This window comes from Centruroides vittatus, unplaced genomic scaffold (genome assembly GCF_030686945.1).
Source record: "Centruroides vittatus isolate TY-2023 unplaced genomic scaffold, ASM3068694v2 contig_357, whole genome shotgun sequence".
NCBI lineage: Eukaryota > Metazoa > Arthropoda > Arachnida > Scorpiones > Buthidae > Centruroides > Centruroides vittatus.
Genome location: NW_027122180.1, coordinates 405263 through 431744, shown reverse-complemented (window position 1 = coordinate 431744; position 26482 = coordinate 405263). Strand labels below are relative to the sequence as shown.

The following is a 26482-nucleotide window of genomic DNA, read 5'->3' as shown; positions in this document are numbered from 1 at the left end:
GTCTAAACACGAACTAATATTAAAAATCTCCTGATTTATACATATCACATAAAACCCTTTCCATGGGAGAATGACCTATAGATTTTCGAAAAAATAATTCTTCTATAGTCGTATTGCTAACAGAACGAAGCGAAGGGAGCATTAAGAGTAATTTCCCAAATCGAAATTTTTGCATAGGATAAGTTGTTTGGATGTAAGTATTCAGGGTAAGTTGAGCCTGATCCTGATATGAAGCAATCACCGTAATATCATGAAGTCCACGAACATCTGCCGAAGTATTTTGAAATGCTACAAAATAATAATAATGTTGGTTTATGAAATATATTTTACTTTATGAAATTTATTAATTATGGTAAAGTTACTTACAGGTTTTAAATAAAACGATGGCTTTGAGGAAAGCGTATTCTGTTGAATCGACTTGCATTTGTTTGAATTTTTCTATGATTTCTTGAAAACTTCTGATTTCATTCATGATCCTCGTCATTTGTTCGGTAAGAGGAGACGTATCTGCTTTTAGACCTAATTAAAAAGTATTTTGTATAAGAATAAAAATAACTTAGACAAGAAATCTTACATAACTAATACAAATGAAAATGGTAGAGATAATGCAGATAAAGATTTCAATAATTCTTATGTAAAATCAACATTAGACAATGTCGAATCAAACTAAAATTTTAAGTTACTGGATTAAAAATCGTCAGTAATTACATACGTTCAATGGACTAGAATAATGCAGTGTAAACAAACAGTTTCTTTTGAAAAGAAAATCGAAATGTATAATACAAAAAAAAACAAAAAATAGTAAATCAAAATCGTGAATTTATTCTCCCTGAATTTAAAAATTATGAAGGATTGATTCTTACGTAATTTTTAAAACAGTCTTAATAGTACATTCTAAAAATTTCAGGAATTTATGGTGTACTCTTAAGAGTTTAGAGACTAAAAACGGAATACAGGTGTGACTTCCATAAAACAGGTAAATGACTATACTTTAGTTAAGTGGTTGAATTGTTCCCTAGTGTACAATTGTGCCTAATTAAAACAAATGTCTTATTTATAACACCCAAAGGAATTCTGTAATTTCAAATATTAAACTTAACACTGTTTTCAGTCTTTAATTAATCATTCGAAATAGTTTATTTTGTTATATTATCATTTGACTGTTAGATGCGAGTAAGGAATATAAAATATTGAACGTGTGAAGATTTATTAAAAGAATTGTACTGTTTGATAAATTTATGTCCATTATATAACTTCAAAATTTTATCGAGATATTATTTGACTATGATACTTTAATATGACTAGCATACTAAACTTCAAAAACAATTAATGGATGATTAGAAATTGATATACAATCGTAGCTACAGCATCTCAAAATCTATTCTATAACACGTATATGAAGTAAATACTTAGAATAAGTTCTATATCTTGGATTTTTGAAAGTTATAATTACTATCTCAGCGTTTCTCAACCGGTAGTCCGTGATCCTTCACGGTATGGAGGTTTTAGGGGTCCGAGAAACTTTGAGAAATTACTGATTTAAGCTTTTTCAAACGGTTTTAAAATCCCATTAAGCTGTTAAAAGAAATGTGTTGTATTTGTTTTCGTTAATGTTTATCATTAATTAGGATGGATAATGAATGTTTTTACAACTTACTTCTAATGACTCATTCTGAAATTTAAATATTTTAGTGCTTCTATGTTTGTTCATTAACGGACTAGTCGGTAAGGTAAAAATAAATTTTGCCCGAAGTCCTTATCTGTAATGATAAATTTACCTTTAGTTCATTGTTAGTTGTGACATGTTTCTAAGTTAAGGCTAGAAGTTAAGTACATGTCGACCATCTCCAATTACAAATTTACCGGGGGTCGCCTGCCGTTACGGTTTGGTGGTGCTCAGACTTGCCAGATGTACGATAATTTAACAAGGAATTTTTAATTAATGTCTTTTTTTTTTTTCTTTAACCAACCTGTACTGATTTACTAGTATTTTAAAAGGTAGAATGAGGTAGAGCTGTTGGGTTAAATATATTATAACTCCGGACTCCATGTGACCGGAAAAACTAACCCAACACCTACAAGTCCCCTGATGCCAGATTAGTTAGTGATGTCAACCTGTTTACTGACAAGATAAACTCACAAAAGAAGTCGCTGGTATTAAGTTCTAAATTCTCTTTTGTTACTCCCCAAAGTATTATTACTGTTCTTTGAAATCGTTAAATAGCTTTTATGTTCTAAGAAACCTTAAGCTTTAAACGAGTCAAAGCATGCAAATTTGGATGCACGTGCATGCCTTTTCTTTAGATCAGGGGTCGCCAAAGTGGTCGATTATCAAGCTTAAGCTAAGGATAAGCTTGTCTCACTGATTGTGTTACAAAAATTATTAACAAATATACAATAAATGAAAAAAAAATTGCAAAATTAAAAGAAATGTATTAAAATAGTAAGTGCTTTGTTTTGCTTGTAACACAAACTTTTTCGTGGGGGTCGATGTGAGGTTTCGAAAACTTGTAGGGGGTCGACAATCAAAGAAGTTTGGCGACCCTTGCTTTAGATGCTATAACGTTAAAATCTCAATAGTTGGGTCCAAGTGGATAAAATTAAGGTTGTCCGGCAATACATATTTTATACACGTATTTAAAAAAGCACATAAAATGCGCGTTTATGATTTTATTACATATTTTGCCGCTTTGACCATTTTCGGGAATAAATAAATGCTTTGTAGACCACCGAAGGACATTTTGCTTTATTTGTCCAAAAACCTATTCTGAGTTTCAAATATTCTTAGTTTTAGCTTTGAAATAAATCTCGTTCTCTGTTTCAAATCTTCAATGGTCGAATATAGTATTACGAGTGTTTATTCATTTCTTACAAAAGTATACGACTTACGACTACTTTAGGTTAACCCAGTCATTTCATTCTCAAACATCTTATAAACAATTGTATACTTGTATATAAAAATAAATTCAATAATGATTGATTAGATAATATAGGAAGTTATAAAATTTTATTGAACATGTAATTTTATTCGTAATTGATTTGATTGTCACCTACATGAAACATTATTCCAATACGTGTTTTGTGACGTCATCATTTGAAATCCTTGTATCATCTATTGTCGCGTGTTTATCCCTCCCTACTTGAAAAGTGTGACGTAATAGACGTTAATAAGATTTGCTCACACAGAAGTACAGTACGTACGCATTTCAACTTACATATTTTAGTCTATTTTACTGGCTACTTTAACACGTACAATGCATATTTCGAGCAATTTAAAATGCACATGTTTGCGCATATATTGCGATTTTAAACCTGGCCCTTCCTTAGTCACGAGCAACTTGCAAGGTTCTAATACGTAGCAAAGCAATTTTATTATTCTGTTTTCTTTCTCTTGCCATGATGCAACCCTAATTAAGCTGATATTTGTGACAAAGAACATTAAACTAAACTTGACTAGTGAAAAGATGAGAATAAACTATATATTACTAGTTTGCTTATCATTAGAATACATTATTTTAGTATCTAGTATACTGGCAGTTATGAAATGTGTTAATACTCAGTCTGCAATTCCATAAGAGAAAAGTATGCCTGTAGCAGTGGCGTAGCATAGTGGGGGCGGCAGGGGCGGCACTTTTAGGGGACGGCATTTTTTCACAATAAATAATAATAATATCTTGTAAAAATTTGAACCATTTCATTTCATATTTTTGTCGCACCTACGATTCGGACCGATTGAAATGAGCACGGAATTTTTCATTACTTATTCTGTGACGAAACTAGGGAATCCCCTTTCTTTAAATGAATGTATAATAATGACATCTCGCTCATTGTAGCGACTGACAACACCGTCTGTACTGACTTGTAGGGATTCCCCGCATTTTATTTAAGGGGAGAGTGCGAAATTTTCTTCCGCCCCGGGCGGCTGACATCCACGCTACGCCACTGGCCTGTAGCCTACGAAGTTTCGTTGAGGCCTTCCCTCATCCAGAAAAAGTTGCTATTTTGCAACTAATCACTATTTTAAAGTAGTCATTGTGCCATTGTACTTTGTATATATCCTAACTTTTATTCAATATTAATTTTTAAATATAGGAAGCTTATTTTAAGTTTTTAAATCTAAATCAGATCAAATTTATTTACTCTGAAAATCAATTGAAAGGGGAAATTCAAGTAGTCAAAATCGGATAGCCAGGAGAGATTGAAAGTCGTATTGTTAGCTACTGGATTCCCATGAGTATTTTAGTAAATTTAATTATCAATTCATTGTATTGACGAAAGCTATTTACTAATTGGATTCCTTTAATGCTGTCAATAGCGTAAGAGATGTATTATTAAAGTCCTTCATGATACAGTATAAGTAGGATACAAGGCTACTGATTTGGTGTATGTTTCGTCATATTTAATCGATTTTAACCCAAAAATAGTAATCGATTAATTTATTTTTAAATTTAATATTAATTATAAAATCTTGATAAACGTATAAGGTTTAATAAATCGTTTCAAGCATTACTTTCTACATGGGCCTATGTGAATGAAATTTTGAAAAATAATCTGGATTTTTTCAATTTTAACACATTTCCTTTGCAAGTACTGTATTTGTTGTTTTTATAAGCATCAATTAATAATAATATTTTACTGGAATTAAGATTTTACTCTATACAGTCATTTATATTAACATATATTACTTATTAAACTATGCAAAATTTGGGAATGAAATAGGTTTGCATGTTTTGGAAGTAGTAAAAACTTAATTTGTATCAAAATTTAAAAAATAATACCAAAGATTTAATAATATAATTTTAAAGTTCAGTGAAATTCAATTTTCATTTAAACAATGAATATAAATTAAATTTTATTAAATTAAATCGAGAATTAACAGTGACATTGTTACTTTCCCGGCTGTTATACACTGTTATATTGTTATATAGGGATATAACAGAGAAAATGTATGGCAATCGGTCAAAAAAAAAAAAAAAAAAAAAAAAAAAAAAAAGACTTCCCTCTTCCAAGTTTTTACATTTTTGGATTTAGGACACTGAAATGTCGAGAAACGTTTCAAGGTGGGGGTTTTCTGTGTGTGAATATGTGGGGGGACGATTTTGTTCATCCACTTTAAAGCTTAATAACTTCTGTGCTTTTTAAATAAAATTTTGCAGGGAGATTTGTGTTAGGGGATTGATGTCATTAAATTTTGGTGGTTAAAAATCAAGGGGGTGGTGAGATAGAGGGGTCACATTTTTTATCTCGAGTAGGGTCAAACTTAATGAAGATTTTACTCATTATTAACATTTACAATTTGTTTTATTAAACTCATTCCTGCTGTCAAAACTAACCTTTTTGCTATTTCATAACAATTATTATTATTAAAAGTCTTTTTAGTAAAATATCATAACAGATGGCGCTACTCGCAATTTCACATTTTTACCCGGAAAGTTACGCAACTCCTTGCTGATTTTTTTGTTGACAAAATTGAACGCGTGAAAATATCTGAAAAATCTAAAAATAGTTCTGTATAGTAAAAATCACGAAAACCGGAATTGCATGGACTCTATAATTTGCCGTTTAGACAGGATGGAACAAGAAAATGCTGTATTATTTTAAGATGTAAACACTTTTTTTAAACGAAGTTTCAAATTAATATAATTTAGTAAATGTAAAGATCTCAAAACGAAACGAAAACAAAGGCGCAGAAAGTAAAATCTGCATTCATTTATATAGGGCCTCAATTCTCAACCAAAAAAAAGAAAGTTTATGTATACTTATGTATGCACGTCAACCACACGTCTTCTAAAAAACTTTTGGGTTTTCTCAGCAAAAGTGTAGGCTTTTAGATGCCATTTTAAGTGCTTTACTTGGAAATTTTTGATTTTTTTCCATCCTACATTAAATGCAAAATTGTAAATGTTCACTTAGAAAGTTTCATAAAAACACAAGTTTCTGTATATTAAGCTCGAAATTCATTAAAAGAGAGATATAATAGAGTAAAATCCGCAAGAAGCGGAAAAATCTTGAAAGCCAAAAATTTGCAGTGATTCGGTATTAACAGTCAAATTTTCCTCACAAGCTACTCTGTCTATGGCGAAAACTGAAAAACGTAAGCGAAAAGTTATGCCTATACGTTATACCTTTGTTATTAATTCGTAGTAAAACCTATTAAAAGGTAGAAACTTAAGTATTGAATCAAAAGCTTGACACAAAACATTAGAGATGAAATCAAATTTATCAATATTTATTTTGTATATAATGATGTATATAATGGAAATAACTTGGTTATATAATATCATAATTGATCTTTTTTCACTTTTGTCTCACCGCCCTGTAGACACTAAGAAGGCTTTTTCCCCATGCTATCATTACTTCGTCAGGCCCACAATGGGGCTACCTGATGGTGAGAGACCGGGACAGACATTCCCGGAACAAGACCGCCCATGATAAGTTCCTGGAGTTGCTCTCTTGGATTCTATTCCAGGCCTCCTAGAGCGGTAAATTGACGCCTTTTTCGCTTGGACGATCTGTTCGCTTATAATTGCCATCACCGCGTTCGTAAATTGTTTCAAAGACATACTACACCATAATATACATAATATAAGCATAATTTCACGCTTATACACGAACTACACTTAAGGATTAATAGCATAAGGCAATGTAACACGTGGATGATCTGTCAAGGGGAAGATGTTTCCTGGGAGGTCTTTTTATGGGAAATTGACAGCTATATAGGTGTTAGACACGTGAAGAAAACCCGGAAATTCACGCGGTCAATTTGTCGCGAGAGACTAACTGTGTTGTTGTTGTCCACTCGGCCATTGATGGGCTGAACTACAATAAAGATCGTTGTTCGATTTTAGTTTCTTGTCGCAATAAAACATATTAAAAATCGTCGTGCATATCGAGATTAAATCTAAATTTATTATAAGACTTAAGTAAACACTTTTCGGTTTCTTCACGTGCCAGCGAAGAGTATCTTCAATTTTTCCAATTGAGATAGGATCCCGTGACAAATACAGAGCTCGAGAGTATCGATCTCAAATTTGAGCAAATAAATCGGCTAAGATAGCGTCTAAAATTTGTATCTTTGTGCTAGAACGTATTTGGTAAAGAAGTTTCAGTTAAAACATGTGTATTTGGTACACCCATAGTAATATTTTCTACTATTGCATTTGCTATATATAAATTACTATACGGGTATAAGTTAATATAGCAAATTCTCTATCTGGATTGAAACTTCGTAAGAGAGTATGTCCTCATTTTGAAGCAGTGACAATTTTCTTGTTCTAATCTGACTAAGGAGAACCTGCTTAAGCCAGAAAGGTTAAAGTTCCACGAATCTGGATTTTATAGGTTTTTGTATGACTGATGTTAGCAATCACAAACGAATATTTAGAAGAAAACAAGATTTATTACTCATTCAAACAAATTATACTGATCATAAATAAAATCACTTATACGATATATAATTCTGTCTGAAATAACAGAATTCCATTACACAGACGTTATGCTAAATTTCATGCATTATAATGCAAAAATGTATATTTTATAGATAAATCGAAGAAGCACATTATTAGTATTAATATAATTACGATTCAAACAGCATTACTATAACCTTGCTATTAAACAATCATTTAGCAAAAATACAAATATTTACAATGGAATCATTAATTTAATAACAAATATTAAACCTTACATCGACTATCAATGTAGTGCTAGTACTGTACTGTACTACATATTAAACAAATTATACGAAGATTGTCAACTGACAAAATCAAAATCATTATCTGTTTCTATAAGTTATTGTTAAGTCCTTCTGTTAAATATAACTTTCTTACAGTAACAGGAAGAAGTTTAATATACTTATTATTATCGAGCTATAATTTTATTGAAAACAAATTTTTTGTTCATATAATTTAGATTCAGCAAGTTATCTGGATTCGTATTTAATTAAAGAATTATAAGATCCAAGCAAATATAAAAATTTTTAAACACATAATAAATACACAAATGTTAAAAAAGTAATATCCGATTTATTGTTCATTATTATTAAATCATTCTATTCCCACTGTCCCCGAGCCTCATGTGCAACAATCTTCCTCTGCAACTGTATTCATTTTGACAAATAGCAATAATAAGTTCCATTCCAAATCTATATACCATATGATAGTACATATTGAAAAGTTGCCTTAAATACAGAACATACGTTATTGAGTAAAATTGACCCGAGAAATACAATATAGTTCAACAGTTAATTAATCTATTATATAATTTCTAATATCGAGTTCGTTCGTTAAAAAATACTCCAAAATATTTAACTCTGTTAGAACTTTGACCTTTTCTAACAGAGGCTTACAATCACACAATCAGTCATTAGAACAGACATCATATTTTACACTAAATTTATTTATTTAAGCTACATAAAAATGCAACAATGATTTCTCAATAACCAATTTCTTAACTTGTTAAGTTTCTATCGTATTATATTGCCTCTAATATATTTACATTCTTCTTGATAGTCATATAATACAAGAAATTCTCGTTAATTCGAACTCGGATAGTTCGAAATCCCATTAGTTTGTAACCGTAGGGGAGAGCGGGGCTAAAAGTTCCCGGGGTAAGTTGTTCCGATTGAAATAGCTCCACAAGGAAAAAATATATATATAATTAGTAAATATGTCATGAAATCGAACGTTTCTGCGCACCGACGGCAGCTATCTTAATCAGGCCAGTGACGTCCGGTACATTGGAAAGAGAGCCTGTACGTCGCTGATCCACATAAGTAAATATTTTCGTGTTTGATATTTTTGGTATATCTGGCGAATTTAAATAATTAGCGATTAGTTGTTTGGTATTTTTATTCAAAAATATATCGAGTATCTTGATATACTACGCTAAAACTGTAATGTCTCGTAACCTAATCTAGTAGTTTCTGTTTTGAACCCATGTGTTATCGGGGCTAGATGTTCCCTTCTTTGGGGGCATGTTGTGACCTTGGAACAACTTGCCCCAGTTCATCTGTACCGGTAATGCAGTAAAAATAACGTTTTTTTCCTTTTGCAGTATGCGGACTTATATTCGAAAAACAACGCGGGGTTCTGTATCTCGGGAGTTGATGCAAAGAGCTGCAGATGCAGTTATTAAAGATGGTTAAAAAATAAAAACTGTTGCCAGAAAATTAGATATTTGTCATATGACGTTATATAGATTTGTAAAGAAGTTGAAATCTGGAGTAGAAAACGCTGCGATTGGCTACAAAAAAGTAAGATTGGTCTTTATTGAAGAACAGGAAAACAAGTTAGCAGAGTATTTGTTAAATGTAAGCTTTACTGACGAAAGACAAATCTTGGATCAGTCAGGGTCATCAGGAGTTGTAAATTTGCCTGCAACTTCTGGTGTTATACAAGAACTTGGAAAGGATGTTCCTTTCTCCCCTTTTCTTTAAGTAAAAGTTATAAATGTTGAAACGTAAAAATGTTTTCTTTATAATAAATTTAAGAAAAACAACTAATTATTGATAAGATATTATTGATTAGTCTTTAAATACATACTTAGTTAAATAAATTATTGTTTTTTTTACATATTACACCTTCCATAGATCTTGTAACAATTTGCCCCATCCTGTTAACAACTAGCCCCGAACCGGGGTAAGTTGTTACTTTCCGACTTTAGGTATTGTATTATTAATTATAAAAAACTTACAAAAAATCAACCCCAAAAACTGTATTTATAGCAAAGTTAGATATAATACTAAATTTTAATCTCTTAATACTTATGCTAGAATTATGTTTCCTTAACAAAATATAAGGTTGATTAAAAAACGGAACTTGTAGCCCCGCTCTCCCCTACTTTTGTTCTGGCCAGGGTCAAATTCGGTTAGTTCGAAATTCGAAGTGAAAATTCCGTCCGAACTGTGATATGCGTATGCTAACTCGTTTAGATCTCTGACTCCATATTATAAGAAAACAATAGACCAAGAACAACTCTAATCTGGTCAATATGGCTTTGCTTTTACAAAAACACATTTTCGTGTGTCACCTTACACATGGACTACCATTTTTTTTCTCTTATCTCATAAAATAAGGCTGGTTTTCGGAATTGCAAAATTGGAGATAGAGATGTTTGTAGAATTCTAGGTTACTATTTTTGGGAAACTTTAAAAATAATTTGAACTACATTTCGAAGATTTCTGCTTTACTTTTGATAAAACCTATGTGGCGACCTGTGAGGTTCTCACTGACTACAGTTTATTTATATTATTATTAATTAACGAAAATAGCGTTCTGTATAGGTAGCAGTATTCCGTTTGCTTAATAAGTTACATCAGTTACATGGACTTTTGCATAATATACAGAAATATGTAAATCTCGGATAATTCAAAATTCGATAATTCGAAGTCGCGAATATTTCGTTTCCTGAATTTTGAACTAACGAGGATTCTCTGTATGGACATATCATCAGCATATTATACCCTTATATAACCTCTAAATTCTTGTTTCAATAAATTAATATAAATCAAGAAAAGTAATGGACCTAATACAGATACTTGGGATACACCACATTTCATCTACCATTTTTGTGTGTAAACTGACACATTTCAAATAAGATTTAAGCCATTTCAATTGTACTTCACGAACACCTATTATCTCTAATTTACTTAGTAATAAATTATGACAAATCAAATCAAAAGATTTCGATGTCTACAAATAAACCTATCACATTATTCAAAAAAATTCAGTCTGTCACAAATAAAATCTGCAACATTAACCTTTGGTTATACTAGCGGACTCGCGAGATAAGGCATTAAATAGTAAAAAGTTAATGTAGGATTAAAAATTGGAATCTCATCTATTAAGTTACTTGTAGTCTGGACTACATGAAATATAGGCCGATTTATACTCCTAACATCAATTACAAAAATAGATTACAAAATATCGTGAACGAATTAGAGTTACATTGTTTATTGAACGTAAAGATTTTTTTACATGCCCTGTACCTGCCAGTGGCACAACCAGGGCGTAGGAAACAATATAATTGGCGTTACAGAATGCTACATTGAAGAGACAAGATGAAAACATAGAGTGGATAAAACAATAATATAATACAGCCTCACGAAATCACCGCGTTACAGCTTGTAGCGCATGGAGAAAGTACAAGTTGACAACCCCTGTACCTAAGGAGAAGGGCGGCATTGCCGCCCAGCAGGGGAAAGGAAAAGCCGAAATCGTAACCCCTCAGGAACTATTTGATACCCCAACTGCCCCCATCTTGGAGCAACTGATTGTTAGAAAGAATCGTCTTTTTTGCGAGCCTTTTGAAGGCGTGGAAAATCTCTTGACTTTTCCAAATGTCGGTAAGGCCGCAGGGCCAGTCTATGTTAATTTCATTCAGGAGAAGACTCATTTCAGTTCTCCCTTTCGCAGTTATAGTACAGTCGTATAGGTAATGGTTAGCTCCGTCTCTAACCCCACAGGTGGGGCACTCGTCAGACGTTCTATCGACAAACCTCGCCAAGTAGTGGGCAAATTTCTCGTGGTTACTAAAAACTGAGTAGTATAGTTGGTCAGGGGTAAACCACTTTATTTTGTTGTGCTGCCGGAGGTCAGGAATGAATTGCTTAGTAATGTGGTGCCCAAGCTCGTTCCAGTAAGATTGCCATGTATCTATGGTTCCTCCCACAGAAGCCGTTTAAGAGTCCCTTGGCTGATTTTGCAGTAGTCGTAAGAGATGTTTGGGTCGAGGGCAGCTTCTTTCGCATGGGCGTCCGCCCGCTCATTCCCCTCCATACCCTGATGTGATCTGACCCAGAAGATTTGAATGTTATTATTGAATACGCTGATGTTGTTCCGTATCTCCACTGCAAGTGGATGGAGCTTGATGCTGTAGATCATGTTAAGGGCAGATAACGAGTCAGTGTAGATGTCAATCTTGAAATTCGAGTAAGTGTTGTTAATCCAGTTCGTGGCCTTGCTGATTGCCAGAAGCTCCGCTTGAAATACATTGCATTGCGGATGTAATCTGAATTTTTGGTTGTGAATTTCCTCACTGTTGTCATAAACTACATAAGCGTAGCCTACACCACCGTCAATACCCGAGCCATCGGTGTATATTTGGATACTGGCATTGTTTAGGTTATTACAGCTACTTGAGAAGTTGTAAGTGGGGGTTATGGTATCACCGAATGGGTGAGGCCTTTCAATATCCGCAGATTCAATTGTGATGTCGCCTATCTGAATATTCGTTCCCCATTTGGCTTGCTGCATCTTCGTTTTCATAGAGATCTCAATGTCTATAGGTAATTTCCGTGCGATCGCTTGTAGGCTAACATTACTAGTGGTGCGATAGGCCTTAGTTAATAACAGAAGAGCTCGCCTCTGTGCGGAAACCAGTTTTCTTCTGATGTGAACCTTCGAGACGGCTCTGCCCCATGTGCCACACCCATAGGTAGCGATTGGGATAAAGATACCGTCATATATAGTCGAGAGGGCCTCAGGAGAGAGGCCCCAGTCTCTCCTGGCCACCTGGACAAACGCCTGGAAAATAAGGCCCGTGCGGTTAGAGATATGCTCAATATGCGGAGCCCAAGAAAGTTTGAAATCCAGAGTGGTACCTAAGTACCTGAGGTGTTTCTCCACCTTAATGGAGTTGCCATTCATCCTCAGGACGGGCGGCCTGAAGTAGAGATTGCCTTCCCTCGGTTTGTTGATTATTATTGCCTTTGTTTTGGCCGGGTTAAGTCCAGTTTATGGTTGGTGCCCAAAGTGCTAACTAGTTGGAGGAGGTGGTTTCCTTTTAATTCGAGATCTGCTCTCGACCTGCTGCCCACCAACAGAAAGACATCGTCCGCATATGCGGTACAGGATTCTTGCCCAAAATGTTCACATAAGAAGGCGTTGAAGGTGATATTCCAGAGCAAGGGCCCGCACACGGACCCTTGCGGGCAGCCTCTAGCTATCTGTTTTTGCACCTCGTGTTGCCCGTACTGCAGGACGGCTATCCGGTCCCGAAAATAATCCTGAAGTAGAATCAGTAAGTTGCGTGGGCACCTGATATTACGCAACTGAAATGTCACTAGGGACCACCAGGCACTGTCAAATGCCTTGGAGATGTCAAAGCTGACCCCTAGGACGTATTTATTGACTTGCAGGAGGCTATTTATGTTGTTAACTGTGTGGTTTATGGCTTCCTCCGCTGACTTTTGGTGACGGAAGCCGAACTGATTGTCGTTTAGTTGACGGTAGTGTTCCACATGCCATTCCAATCTAGTTTTAATTAGTTTCTCCAATATTTTCCCTAATATAGGGAGCAGGGAAATGGGTCTGACATCTTTGCTAGGACCCGGTTTGGGCACGGAAACTACTCTGGCCTTTTTCCAGGCCTTTGGGAATATGGCATGACTTAGGCAGTTGTTATAAAGATCGGTGAGGTGCGTTGGAATTATTTCCCACAGATTGGTCGCAATCTCTGCGTTAATTTCATCCATGCCAGAGGCCTTGCGTTTTCCTAGTGTATAAAATGCCATTCATATCTCCTCCTGAGTGAAGAGCGGTATGTTCTCGCTGTCCACTAGATTATCTTTCCAGCACGGATTTTACGCTGCCAGTCGTTGTCGGTCATGGAATTGTCTTCAGGGCAAAATTTGTTAAACTGGTTAGTCAAAGTCTGAATTATGGTTAGTGGTTGGTCACTAACGCTTGTATCTGTCATAATTTGGGCCTTGCGTAATCTATTCATACACATCTTTGTAACGAAGCCCCACGGATCCTTCGAGGTGGTCGTACAAAACTTGCTCCACTTGAACAACTTTTCTGTTTTAATAGTGTTTTTGTAGACTCTGAGGCTACTGAGATAAATTGTAGCAATGTAAAGTTGTCCATGAACAAAGACAGGAGAGGATATGAGCATAGCAGACTGATGCATGAGGCGGCAACACTGCGCTGAAGTTTCCGCAGAGAAATCAAATGCTCCATAATATGCATGGCTCAATATGCCAAGATAATGTTCAGTGACATGGTACTGTTCATCGCTACTTTTATAAAAGAAATAGTACATTATAACGTACAGTACAGTACGTCCCGCCTATTCTCTCTATAATGGCGGCTCTGATGTTGATATGTTTAGCTCATAATCTGCAGAGAATGCAGATTATCTGAAATGCTGCACAATTCTCGTTAAGAAAAGAATAAATGAGATAGAGTGCAACTTTGAAGTGACATAAAAAAATATATATATTACAAAATGACCAGTGGACAATTACAAAGTATAGGAAATTCACGCCGGTCAGAGCTATCTATCAAGGGCACATATTCTTTCGTAAACCAGATAAACACGACACGAAATTGTTTCAATGAATTTCTTTCGATTTCCTATACAAATTGATACCTTTCGTATCATTTTGTTCATAACTTTGAAATCCTATATTTCTGAAACAGATAGATCATAGGATCCGAAAACAAAGCTTATTGCACATTTGCAAGGACACCCCTATCTGCCAACATTTAATTCGTTCAAATCCACGGACAAATCTAGGCGTTAAAGCTAACAAAAATCTCCTTACCGTAATATACAGTATATTCAAACACTGTGAAAAATATTGTTTAATAAACTTTTAGTATCAGCAGGAATAAATTCAAATATGCGATATGACATTATTTTTTACAGTACAGGTTTATGATATTACAAAATATCTTAAAAACGTCCGCCAACCAACTTCCTATGGTCATATCGAATTTGATTTCCATACATTTATTTCTACTTGTTCTTAAAATTCTCGGAAAATTTTGTGGTTAAAAAAAATAAGTTTCAATAATGAAATCTTCATTTTAACAAAAATAAAACAGTTGTTCATTCAGTTAAGTTACACATGTTAACACTTACAAGTTAGTCAAAATCAGCAATGAATCAGACTGCTACAATATACACGGAATAATCAATAGATGCTCCACTGAATTTAATCTGGCTTCTCTGATAAATGATATTTTAAAACACAGTATATTACTGGATGGTGTTCTAAGTTTTTCGCTAAAATATTTCAAACATATTTCTAAAATTTCTTTTAAAATTTTTAAATAAAACGTCCAGGATTGATCTACATTTTACAATCAAATAAATTGAGAGGAATTAAATAATTAATATATAGCAATTTAAATAAATAAATAAATTAATAATAATAATAATAATAATAATTATTATTATTAATATAATTAAATCTATAATTATAGAACAATTCATTCATATTTTATTAAATTTTAAAAAATCATTATTCCGATTAAATTATTTTCTGTCTGTAGTTTGGTTATTTGCAAATATTTTTTAAATCTTTATTTATCGATTAAAATGAATAAGTAAATCACTCATTAAAATGTTTTAAAGCCTTCTGGGTATGGAAACGAATTTAATTTTTTTGTATTGTTGCAAACTAAAATCTAAATCTTCAAAAATTTGTTTTTAACAAAGAAATTATAATAGCACATTAGTAGTTTTCTTTAGCTGTAAATAAAAAAAACATTATATTTACCATAAAGGTTAAAACCTGAAACAAATTCAATGATGGTTTAAAGCTTTAAACTATGATGTTCAGTACATAAGTTGTATTCCCACGAGGATTTTGAGAGTTCGGTGAAGCGGAAATTTGAAGATTGACACGTACACCGTTTTTCTTTCCAGTACAGAAAGGAGTGAACATAATCGTGTTTGGAATGCAACTGGAACACCCACCTTTTCTTAAATCTCCAGAAAATTAGTTCATCTAACGAATCAAAGTACTGTAATTGAAACTTTAAACTGACAAGTGAATCTACAAAATCTGTGTATAGAGATAATTGAGTTCGTTAGCTTAGTTTTTATATTATTAATGCAATAAACCATATTCAGAATTTAAAATACGATATTGCCGATGTTATATAAAATTATACTTTGAGATAAATCTATTTTTAAAGTATGTTTGTAGCACGATGCAATTTTATTACAGATTTAGTATCTTTCGAAGATAATATTTTATAAAAATTTATTGCGTATCAGAATCAAAATATTTTAAAAATTATTAATTTTCGAATTTATAACCAGTTAGAAATTTTGATTTATCATTATACTTAAGTCTACTTAAGTAAATTGTGGGGTGCAAAATGCAGACGTATTCAAATTTAGTTTAACTTATTAGCTGCAGTTTAGCTTCATACCAGTCATCTCTTTTCAACATTTAAAGTACCAAGCAGGAACTCTGTCTCCTGTTGGTTTAGTATTTTTCTATGCGCTGCTGGAAACGCCAGTTGCTCTGCTCTCTTGCAGACAGACATTGATAGTGCGTTTAATTGAACCCCCGTGGTCTTTTTGACTTACTCATATTTTCTTTCCATTCTGTCCTGTTCCTTTTTTTGAAAACTATTCTAGTCACTCGTGGTCTCTAAATTTATATTATGAAAAACTTACCCAGTTAAGTGAGTTATGTTATTGTGGGATTTTTTAAAGTCTGAAGTATAATAATAAATAACATCAATCTTTCAATAGGCTGTACATGAAAAGATCGATCGTTATTCATTATAATGTTTCAGACATTATCAGACACTTTCCTTTCGCTAGTTTTAGGAAAGATGATTAGCCGACATTTTTAACTGTATGGATTACAACTATTAATTAAATTTTAGCCCAATTTAACACTTAAATAAATGATTAATTTTAAATTTTATAGAATAACGAATTTATTATTACTGCAGCTAATAATACGAATCGTTTAATGCATTATAAATACAAAACCTTCAATTCCTTTAATCAATCCATTCTTAGTTAAAAATAGTTATTTTTACTCTTCGGGATTCATCCAACGGATAATCTAATGGTTTCGTTTATTCCCACGATGTCCCCACTTCCTCTGTAGGAGGTAGTAGGCTATAGCTAAGGCCTAAGCACAATACTTTTGTCCATACCCGTATGGCTTTGACAACCATTATGCCCATGTTCGACTGTACCCGACACGATTTGTGTCAGACTCATCGATACAGTGAAAAATTCAATTTTCCAAAATTTTTCTTAATCAAAAGATAAACATGAAAATTATAACCAAAAATTCAAATTTATATATAACAGATTTTTATTATACATGCAGCTTTGGCATATATTTTATAAACTTTTTTATATTTTAATAATATATTGATAATAATAGCTTACCTGCAGCAGCCAAAATCAAACTAACATCAAGTTGAAGATTAAACTGGGCAGCACTTAATACAAACATTTCTCTCCACCCTTCTACCAGTAATAATATCTAAAGTAAAATTTCATTTATTTAAAATTACACTCTTTTTATCTAAATATTGACAATATATTTATCTAATGTAACAAATTATAATAAAAAATACCATCCATCATTATAAACAAAATATTTTTATGGTTTTGCTAGATGTTACGAGATGTAAAAAGCCTAACTTGCATTTTTAGAGTATGACTGAATAAAACTGGTTTTTATGAAAGTCTAGAGTATAAGTACTCAATAACTCTTGGCAGAGTTGAATGAATAGGATGGTGGGTTCTTAAGATAAATATTTGGATAAAAGCTGTGAATGGAATAGCTTAATTTTTGTAATAATCTTTTATAATCTGTAAATTTTAATCCTGTTCTTAAACTTTTTAAGCCTGTATTTTTCTAGAAGAAGCTTATATTACTTTTAAATATCTACAGTAAATAAAAAATTTAACATTCAGAATATAATCTATTAATATGCAATATACAAAAATATATTTGTAATTTATTAATTCAAATTTTATTTTTATTTCTTTTTAGTAAAATATCACTTTAATCAGTTTCTCTTTTCTTTATTATAAGTTAATGGTATAATAAATGCAAAAACATAGCTGATTATTATTAACAGCAAATATTTCTTTAAATAAATGCCTTTTAAATTTCGTCGCTGAACGATGAAAATATCATGTATTCCTTACGAAGGAAAAATTAAAACAAAAAAAAAAAAATTAAAGAACTAATGTTGGACTTGTCGTTACATAACTCTGGATATCTTCTATTTTCGAATCTTTTCTTTTTCTTTATATCTTCTATTTTATTTCTTTTATATCTTCTTTATATCTTCTATTTTATATATCTTCTATTATTTATGTAACGACATGTAAATGAAATTGGAATACTCAGAACCACCACTAGAGGGCCAGACCAGTTATAAATATGTTAAGGACTTGACGGTATGGTAAGAAGATTATACTTCCGTTTTTAATGTAAAAACGTCAGATCCTCCATAGAAAGGCTGACGTTGATATCGTTTTAATCATGTGAATTTTCTACTTACTGTTTGTTTTTTCGTGAAGTTTATCTTCAAACGTTTTTAACTGTTACTTCTGTGGTTGGTGAAAAATGGATTAAAATATAGACTTGAAAATGTGAATAATTTTCTTCATTGTCTAAACTTCGATAATGTTGGACTTATTGCAGTAGAACTCATAGAATATAAATTTATTAGATAAATAGATCTATAGTACAGTACAGTATGTTAATATATAGGTACTAAATATAGCAAATTCTGTTGAATTGGCTATATTTAATACCTCTAATTATGGATTATAATTACTGTATTAAGAAAGTAAAATATCGTTATTTCGTTAAACTGTAATGTTACTGTACTACTGTACTACTGTACAGGTACTGTACATATATAACGACAATTCAAATGACGTACTGTACTGTACATGTTAATAAAAAATTATTTAAATATTCAAGATTCCTTAAAAGTTTTTTCAATAAGATTAAAATAATTAATTTAATTCATTTCAAAATATAGTAAAATTTAGAATATTTAAAACAATTTAATACATAAGCATATAAAACTATTAACTGAGCACAAAGTTTTGATCATGTGCTAATAAGTGGTTGATATTATTAATAAACCAAACATCGGTAACTATCAAAATATCTTAAGATAGAATATATTATTTCAAATTATCACTAATTTCAGATTATAACTAAATAGATTTAATGTTTAATTTGAAGTCTAGTTAACTTCTATAAGCTAAACGTAATTTATATGAAAAATTCAATAAGTTCGTCATCGATTAAAAATAAATAAATAAATTTTAACATAATAAATTAAAAATAAATATAGCTTTTATTTTTAAAATACTTTTAATTTATTTAGAATTTTTATCTTACACATTAAGGAAGATAAAAATAAATTTTGTCTTGTTTATGTATTTAATTTGTTTACAAATATTTTTCCAATTAACATTTCGCGAATAAAAAATACAAACTTCTAATAAGTATAATATTAAAATAAATAAAACTGCGATTACAGATTTTAGATAAAACACAATGTATTCTATCACATATAAGAACTATTTTGATAAGACTTTCATATAAAAATATACCATGACAAGGAACATAACCTCTTCTTAACTACAGCAGTTTTAAGTGACGATATGGTAATATTGCAAAAAGTATTGCAAATAGGGTATATACTATGTATGTGTATATATATAACACCTATATAAATTATGCAAAATTCCAATGTTTTCCAAATTCCAAACTCATTCGAAAATGTATGAGCGAGAAGCCTATATATTGTTAAATAAGTACAGTACTGTTTTTTTTAATTACGCTAGTATTTTTGATATTCGAAAATCTGAACAGAATTTAATTATTATAAATATTAAGTGCTTGTAAATTTATTTTTACATTGATTTTTTAATTTTATATTCAAAACTACATGTACAGTACAGTGCTTACAGTACACTACAGAATTGTACAGTACATATTTTGTTTATTAATCGAAAAAATTCGGATTTGAAAATATGTAGTTCAATTAATATTAAAAATTTTTCTAAGTATTTAATTCAAAATTTAAAAATAAACAGATTATTATTATAGTTACTTTAATCATAGACTTTAGTCCATTTCAAAGTATCCACGCCTAATTCAAAATAAACCAATAGACGCTATTGATCTTGGGAATAACTCCGCCTACCTGATCTCTGTATGGCAGACGAATGAAGGCGGGAACATTTTTCACCCACTTGACGTTCATGAATAGAAGCCTCGCTGCTGATTCGCAAATTGTCTCTGAATCACAAAATGGAGTTTGGAATATTGGCAATTCGTACGCATACTGTAAAAATATAAAACTTTAATTAATTAAAGTATCGTCTTAAAAGTTAATTTCAATATTAGGAAAATTACTTTGGGCGTAGGATGAATTAATCCCGCTGGTCGAAATGCTGGAATATGAAGCGTAGTCGGTCTACTTTCGTTCGTTAGAGTCGGAGTAATGGGTTGACTGTGAGCCGTGTAAGTGGCTGTAGGAATAGGAGGCAATGATTCCGGAGTTGAGGTTTCTTTGTAGAACATGAAAGAAGCCATTTGACGTCGAATAGTCGAATTTCTTGGTCCTCTTTCATGCTGAACAGCTATGATGATAACAAGTTTAATTTTATAAAATTATTTAATCTATTTATTATTGATATAACTCACAGTAATCGCATCTAAAATTTCGATTTTAGAAAGCTATTGAAAAAGGATCGAAATTGAAGATTTTGTATACATCTGAAGTCATTCACAATTGTTCATTTGGTATTCTACAGAGTCGTAACTAGTATTTGAAAGAGACTGCACCTTAACACCGTGTGAGACTTAACATTCTAAATGATAGAAACTGATAACAATAGACTATAGGAGGTCTATTGTAAGTTTATAAGCCTTAACTAATGTCTACTGTATGAACGAAGCAGTAAAGGCTTAGTCGTAACGGTTGACCTAATGCAATAAAATAATTGGACTACTTGCATTTATAAGACTTAAAAGTTAAAATTCTTAGTACGTTAAACAGAAACGTATTTTAACAGCTACATCAAATTCTGCGAGAGCTTATTAATTTTTTTAATTTAAAGTAATAAAAACTCTCAAACAGATGTTAGTAAATTAGCATGCTATATTTCTTTTGCCATTCGCTTAACTTAAAATGAAAAGGAATATTTTTACTATATATGTTTTGGCCTTTGAACATAAAATTATTAATGATCTTAGGAAGGCAATTAATTTAAGTCAATTACTCCTGTTTACGAATTTGTTTCAAATAATTTTAAAACATGCATTCTCTAAAGATTCTACTTGTACTGTACAAAACTCAGAGTGATAGATTAATAATTTTAAAAAATTTAACTTACATTTTAGTTATTCATTTATCTTAGGCCTTCTTTGATCGTTATTATTAATATTTAAATTCATAGCAAAACGTAAATATCTCTTAATTTCAATACACGCGTTTTAGGCCTGAGATAAAGTTTATAGAATATCTAAAGAAGTCAATACCATCTCTAGATATTTCAGACAGTTTTAAAATTACAAACTTTTTATATTTTACAGAAACAAATAAAAAGGGATTAATTTGGTCTTTTAAAGTTAATAATATAAATAGTTACATATATTTTTGTTACCATCTTTATTCATTCCTGCTTCAATGCATTTTTTTAACCTGCACGCTCTGCATTGGTTCCTATGTGTTTTATCAACTGGACAGTTGTTAGAATTAGAACCTCTTGCTTTACAAATATATTGACGATTTCGTCGAATAGATCTCTATTTTTAAAATTTTTCGTAATTTAATATTTAAACGTTTTTATAAACTATGTTTTTCATATTAATATGCATATTTACTTACTTTAAAAAATCCCGCACACCTAGAGTTGAAGAAATTAAACAATTTTATTAAATTATAAATACATTACATAATATTGCATAAATTTAAATTTCTAAAATAACATTAGATTAATATTACTGTACACTGAAAAATTATTTGGATTAAATTCTATATTTCGTAAAGATTGAGTCTTAAACTAATTTATGACAAACTTTATTTTATAGTTTATAGCCTAATAGAGCGTAGATAAGTTTTATGGATAAATATAAAATATTTTCGGCAAGTTAAATTGTTAAATAATAATAATAATCATAAAGTCTCCGTTTATATGACAGATCTATTGATCTGAATATGATTAAGCACGTCTTGGAGAAATTAACTTTTCGAGATAAGGATCAGCTTTACTCTTAAAAAAACACGCATTATAATTCCAAACAGTTCAATTTTTCAATTAAATAAAAAATGATTATTTTATTAAATAATTTTTGTCGTTAAAATACATAAAATTTATGTATCTGTGTACAATAATTTGGTACTGTACACAGATCAAACTAATAAAAATAAGAAATATATATATATATATAGGCCTATTTCTTATTTTTGGCTTAATCGTTCAAAAATAAGGATTAATTAATTATATAATTACTAAAATAATTTAGATTGCATCTATAATACATTTGATAGATCAAAGTAACACTAATATTTTAAATATTAAATTATATTCTCGTTCCACAATTTTAAATAAATTAGCTTACCCGTCACAAGCAAATATTCCATAATGTTTGCCAGAAGAATGATCTTGGCATACTTTACAGGGTACATCTAGTAATATTCTACCTAATTTTAGAAAGTAATTTCGGTATTAGCTGTTATAAATTAAACTATATAATTTATATTTATTGTTAAAAAAGTTAAGATTATTTAGAAAAAATATCGAACTTAAAGTCTAAGTATTTTATAGAACTTAATTTCTGATGTATTTACAGGCCTACATTCAAAAGAATATAATTTCTGAAGAAATTAATAAAATGTAAATAGATTTAACCTTCTATAAGTCATATAAAATGATTATTTTTAATAACAACTTTTTATAGATTTTATCGAATTTGAATTCAAATAGCTCTACTATAATTTATAAAAAAAACCGAGTAGAAATTTAACTAATTTGTCATAAGTGAAAATTCTGAAATATTCTACAGTCACAGCTTGATAAGCTATATTAATATTTATATCACAATATTTCATATGGGAAATATAAGCATTTATGATAACAATATTAAAAAATTAGGTAAATATTACTTTATTTAAATAGAAATTTTGTAATAAAATGGAACAGTCATATTAGTTATTTCATTGGAATAATTCCAAATAGTTTTATTAAAGTTAATATTTTATAAATTATCTATCAATACGATTAAAGATTATATTTTGTTATTCTATAAAAACGTAAAAAATATAATAAAGCATGCTTTCTTAATAAAATGAAGTTATCTACACAATCTATCAGAATTTTGAAAATGGAAAGAAGGAATTTTAAATAAGCTTCGACATATATTCTAATATTTCAAATAATTAAATAGCCTGTGGTTATGATTATTATAGGAATCTAGTTTATATTTTTTAATGACTAATAATCTTTAAAGATAATTTACAGCTTAAAAACTTTTTAAACTTACTATTTTCTAAAATATATGTTCAAATTTCATTAACGATTAATAAATATATCAACTATAATAAATATTACATATTTAGAACGATAACACAAATATTTTATAGCGTTTTTATTATCATGAAAGATTCTAATTCGAGGTTCCCCCCCCCGATTTAAAATAGGAGGATTGTGATATGTCCACATTTTAAATTTTAGCATGTAAACTACAGCCAGGTAATTTTAAAAAATTAACACATTTCTTCTTAAATATAAAAATGCAATAAATGATTATATTATGTTAAATTATATTATGTTAAATTATATTTTGCTAATTTAGCTATGTGAAAAACAAATTTTCTAATTAAATATTTATAAATAAATCGATATATTTCATTAGTTAAAACAAACATTTAGACCTATAACTTTACTAAATAATGGAAAAACGGGTAATTAAATTAAAATTGATGCTGGAGATAAACAAAGATGATAACTTTAGGATCGGATACGTTCTTCTAAGCATTTTTACTTAAATTTCAGATTCGGAATATCAATAAACAGCTTCATTAAAAAAAGCATCTGATGAAATATGCTTCATTAATTTTTACCGGATGTTACGGGATGTTACCAACTTCCGCACAGATGTGCTACTCCCTGTCTGACGTTTCACGGTAAGGCACACAGTCAGGTAAAGAAGAGTTTCGGATGGTTAAATATGACCATCTGCTCAATTCATCTAGCAGAAATGGGGCAGAGCGCCTATTAGTCCGGAGATACGGGAACTGATTTCCGATATTTGATTTTTTTCCTTTGAAATCAAGAGTTGGTAATTATTGCGGGAAAATGTTACTAATAGTCAACAACTGCTGCCTATCTATAGCCTGAAACACTTTTTTTTTAAAATAAGAAAACTGAATATTTTTATATAAAATTTCATATTTAGTGTTTTCTTAAATAATTTTTTTCATTTGTTCTAGTTATTTAATAAAAGTTTTATTAATATTAGAAATTTTACTTTCGGTAATAAAATTAAAATGCCATATAATTAGCTTAGGCAATATTTTTCCAAATTTAAGAATTTTATAAGATAAAATCGAATTAATTTTTATAGACTATAATGGTTTAATGTAATATTTTAAAAAGATGTAGTTAATTAAAACATTCTTAATGCTTTAAAAAGTTTTATTAATAATTTCATTAATTATTTCTTACTGTAGAAAATCACTATTTCCATTGTAGAAATCAGATTTAAACAGTATAATTTTGTATCTCTAAATGAAATGTTTAATAAAAATATTTAATGTAAATATTTTCTGTTTAAATAAAAAAAATCAATTTTGTTTGTTCAAACTTTCAAATAAACAACAATAATTACATTATCATAAATACTTAAAACTCAAGTAAAATATTTTTAAAAATTAAATTATTTTTGATTTTTACACGTATATTTAAAACATTAAATCTTGGACAACAAATAATACATGTATTCTAATCATAAAGAAAAAAAATCAGTGTAAGATTGACAATATGCTAAACGAATTTAATATGAATTTAGTTCATTAAATTATTATATTTATAGATAGTCGATTTATAATTTATAATTTCTTTAGATTTACCACAAAAAATAATTCGATTTAACACGTAAAACAAAGATTTAGCTATGATCAATTTACACGGAATTTATATTCAATTTTTAATAAATGTTTAAAATGTTTACTATGAATGGATTATGTATTAATTGAACACCTAAAAAACGAATATTTAACTTTTAACAGTTTACTGTCATATACGTAAACATTGCAGTGAAGCTACATGTTTAGCCGCTTTGACGTTAAGCCTAATTTTTATTTACGTAGCGTTTAAGCATTAAAGGAAAATATAAATTATTATTTGTTTTTATTAGTTTATTTTATGGCATCAGACAATTTCCAATTTATAATCCATTAATTATGAATTGCCACATACTTATATTTTTAACCAAACTAAACATTTATATAAAAGTTAATGTCTAAAGGGTACGCGAGACAGCATGATAATATTTATTAACTGCTAATTTTTTATAACTGCTATAATATTAACTGCTAAGCTAATATTTTAAATATTAACATAAATTTGGTAAATAAAAGTTACCAGAATAATAGATCAAATGTAAACAAGAATTTAAGCAAACACTCACTATCCTCAACTATACCATTTACAATAAATTACAATAAAGAACAAATTATAACGTTAACCCACATCTTATTTTGATTTTGATGAAAATTGTAATTGTTTCAGGTGAAAATTGGACTAAGTTCAAGTTTCTTGATAATCTATAAAAATTAGGCTAAACACACATGTAACACGTGTTTCGTGTAATATAGGCCTAACCATAATTTAACTTTTGAATATAAAAAGTCTTACCCGATGACTTTGCGGTGGCGCTGGCGCTTGCTGCCATTCCAAAAAATCAGTAATAGGACCCTGGTGGTTTGCACTATTTATCCAATGTTCAAGTGATACAGCGAAATAATCTGAAAGCTGCAAAACGTGAGCGCGATGTTCATGACAGACGAGGACTGAAAGCAAACAATGACCTAAACTGTGGTTCGTCGAGTTACTGTCACAGTGTCGGCTGCCACTCGCTATTGGTTGCCGTAAACAATGGCTGTTATCAAATGAAATGATTTGATTTTAGGTACAGAATGTTTACCGAGAGTTGAGGGAACATTAATTACATTTTAGCACATTATAAAAATCGAAAAGCTATATAAAATATTGTTTTGCTTTGAAGTAAGTGTTAAATATCTACAATTTCAACAACAAATCAATAGAACAAAAGTCAAGTATCAATACATTTACAAATAAGCTTACTTTTTGAATATAATATGTTATATTTACTTCAATTTATTTTTACTAGTAATAAAATTTCGTCTTTTATTAATTAAATCATTTAAAAATTTAGATATTAAAATCATTTTTAAATTAATGATACAAAGAATTTTAAATAATAATTAAAACAACTTTAATGGATTTTAAGTCCTTAGCTTATGGTCCTTAGTCCTGAATAATAAACTAGATTTACGGATGTTTAAAAAATCGTTAGAAGTTAAACGTAAGTTAACTACATTGTCAATAGCCTATGAATGAATCAGACAATAGCTACTTGATAAACAAAGCATATTTAACACACTAAGCTCTTCGAAACACGTCCTAATTTAAATAATTTATAAAGATA

General features: G+C 30.2%; 1 protein-coding gene across 1 annotated transcript; it reads right to left on the bottom strand.

Annotated features, from left to right (window-relative positions):
* tll (nuclear receptor subfamily 2 group E member tailless) lies at positions 1 to 26482 on the bottom strand. The gene is made up of 9 exons (XM_067269844.1): positions 26411 to 26482; positions 22373 to 22454; positions 21639 to 21657; positions 21415 to 21556; positions 20162 to 20388; positions 19950 to 20090; positions 17152 to 17248; positions 367 to 519; positions 1 to 288 (listed from the first exon to the last, which is right to left on the bottom strand). The coding sequence occupies exons 1-9, from the start codon at positions 26424 to 26426 to the stop codon at positions 20 to 22; spliced, it is 1146 nt and encodes a 381-aa protein (XP_067125945.1). The 5' UTR covers positions 26427 to 26482; the 3' UTR covers positions 1 to 19.

Excerpts from the sequence above, each read along its gene's own strand:
- tll (XM_067269844.1), bottom strand. Across the intron at positions 20,389-21,414 it reads AGCAGGAATGAATAAAGATG|CTGTTCAGCATGAAAGAGGA; the intron begins GTAACAAAAATA and ends TTATCATCATAG. Across the intron at positions 520-17,151 it reads TTTGATTTTGGCTGCTGCAG|GTCTAAAAGCAGATACGTCT; the intron begins GTAAGCTATTAT and ends CTTTTTAATTAG.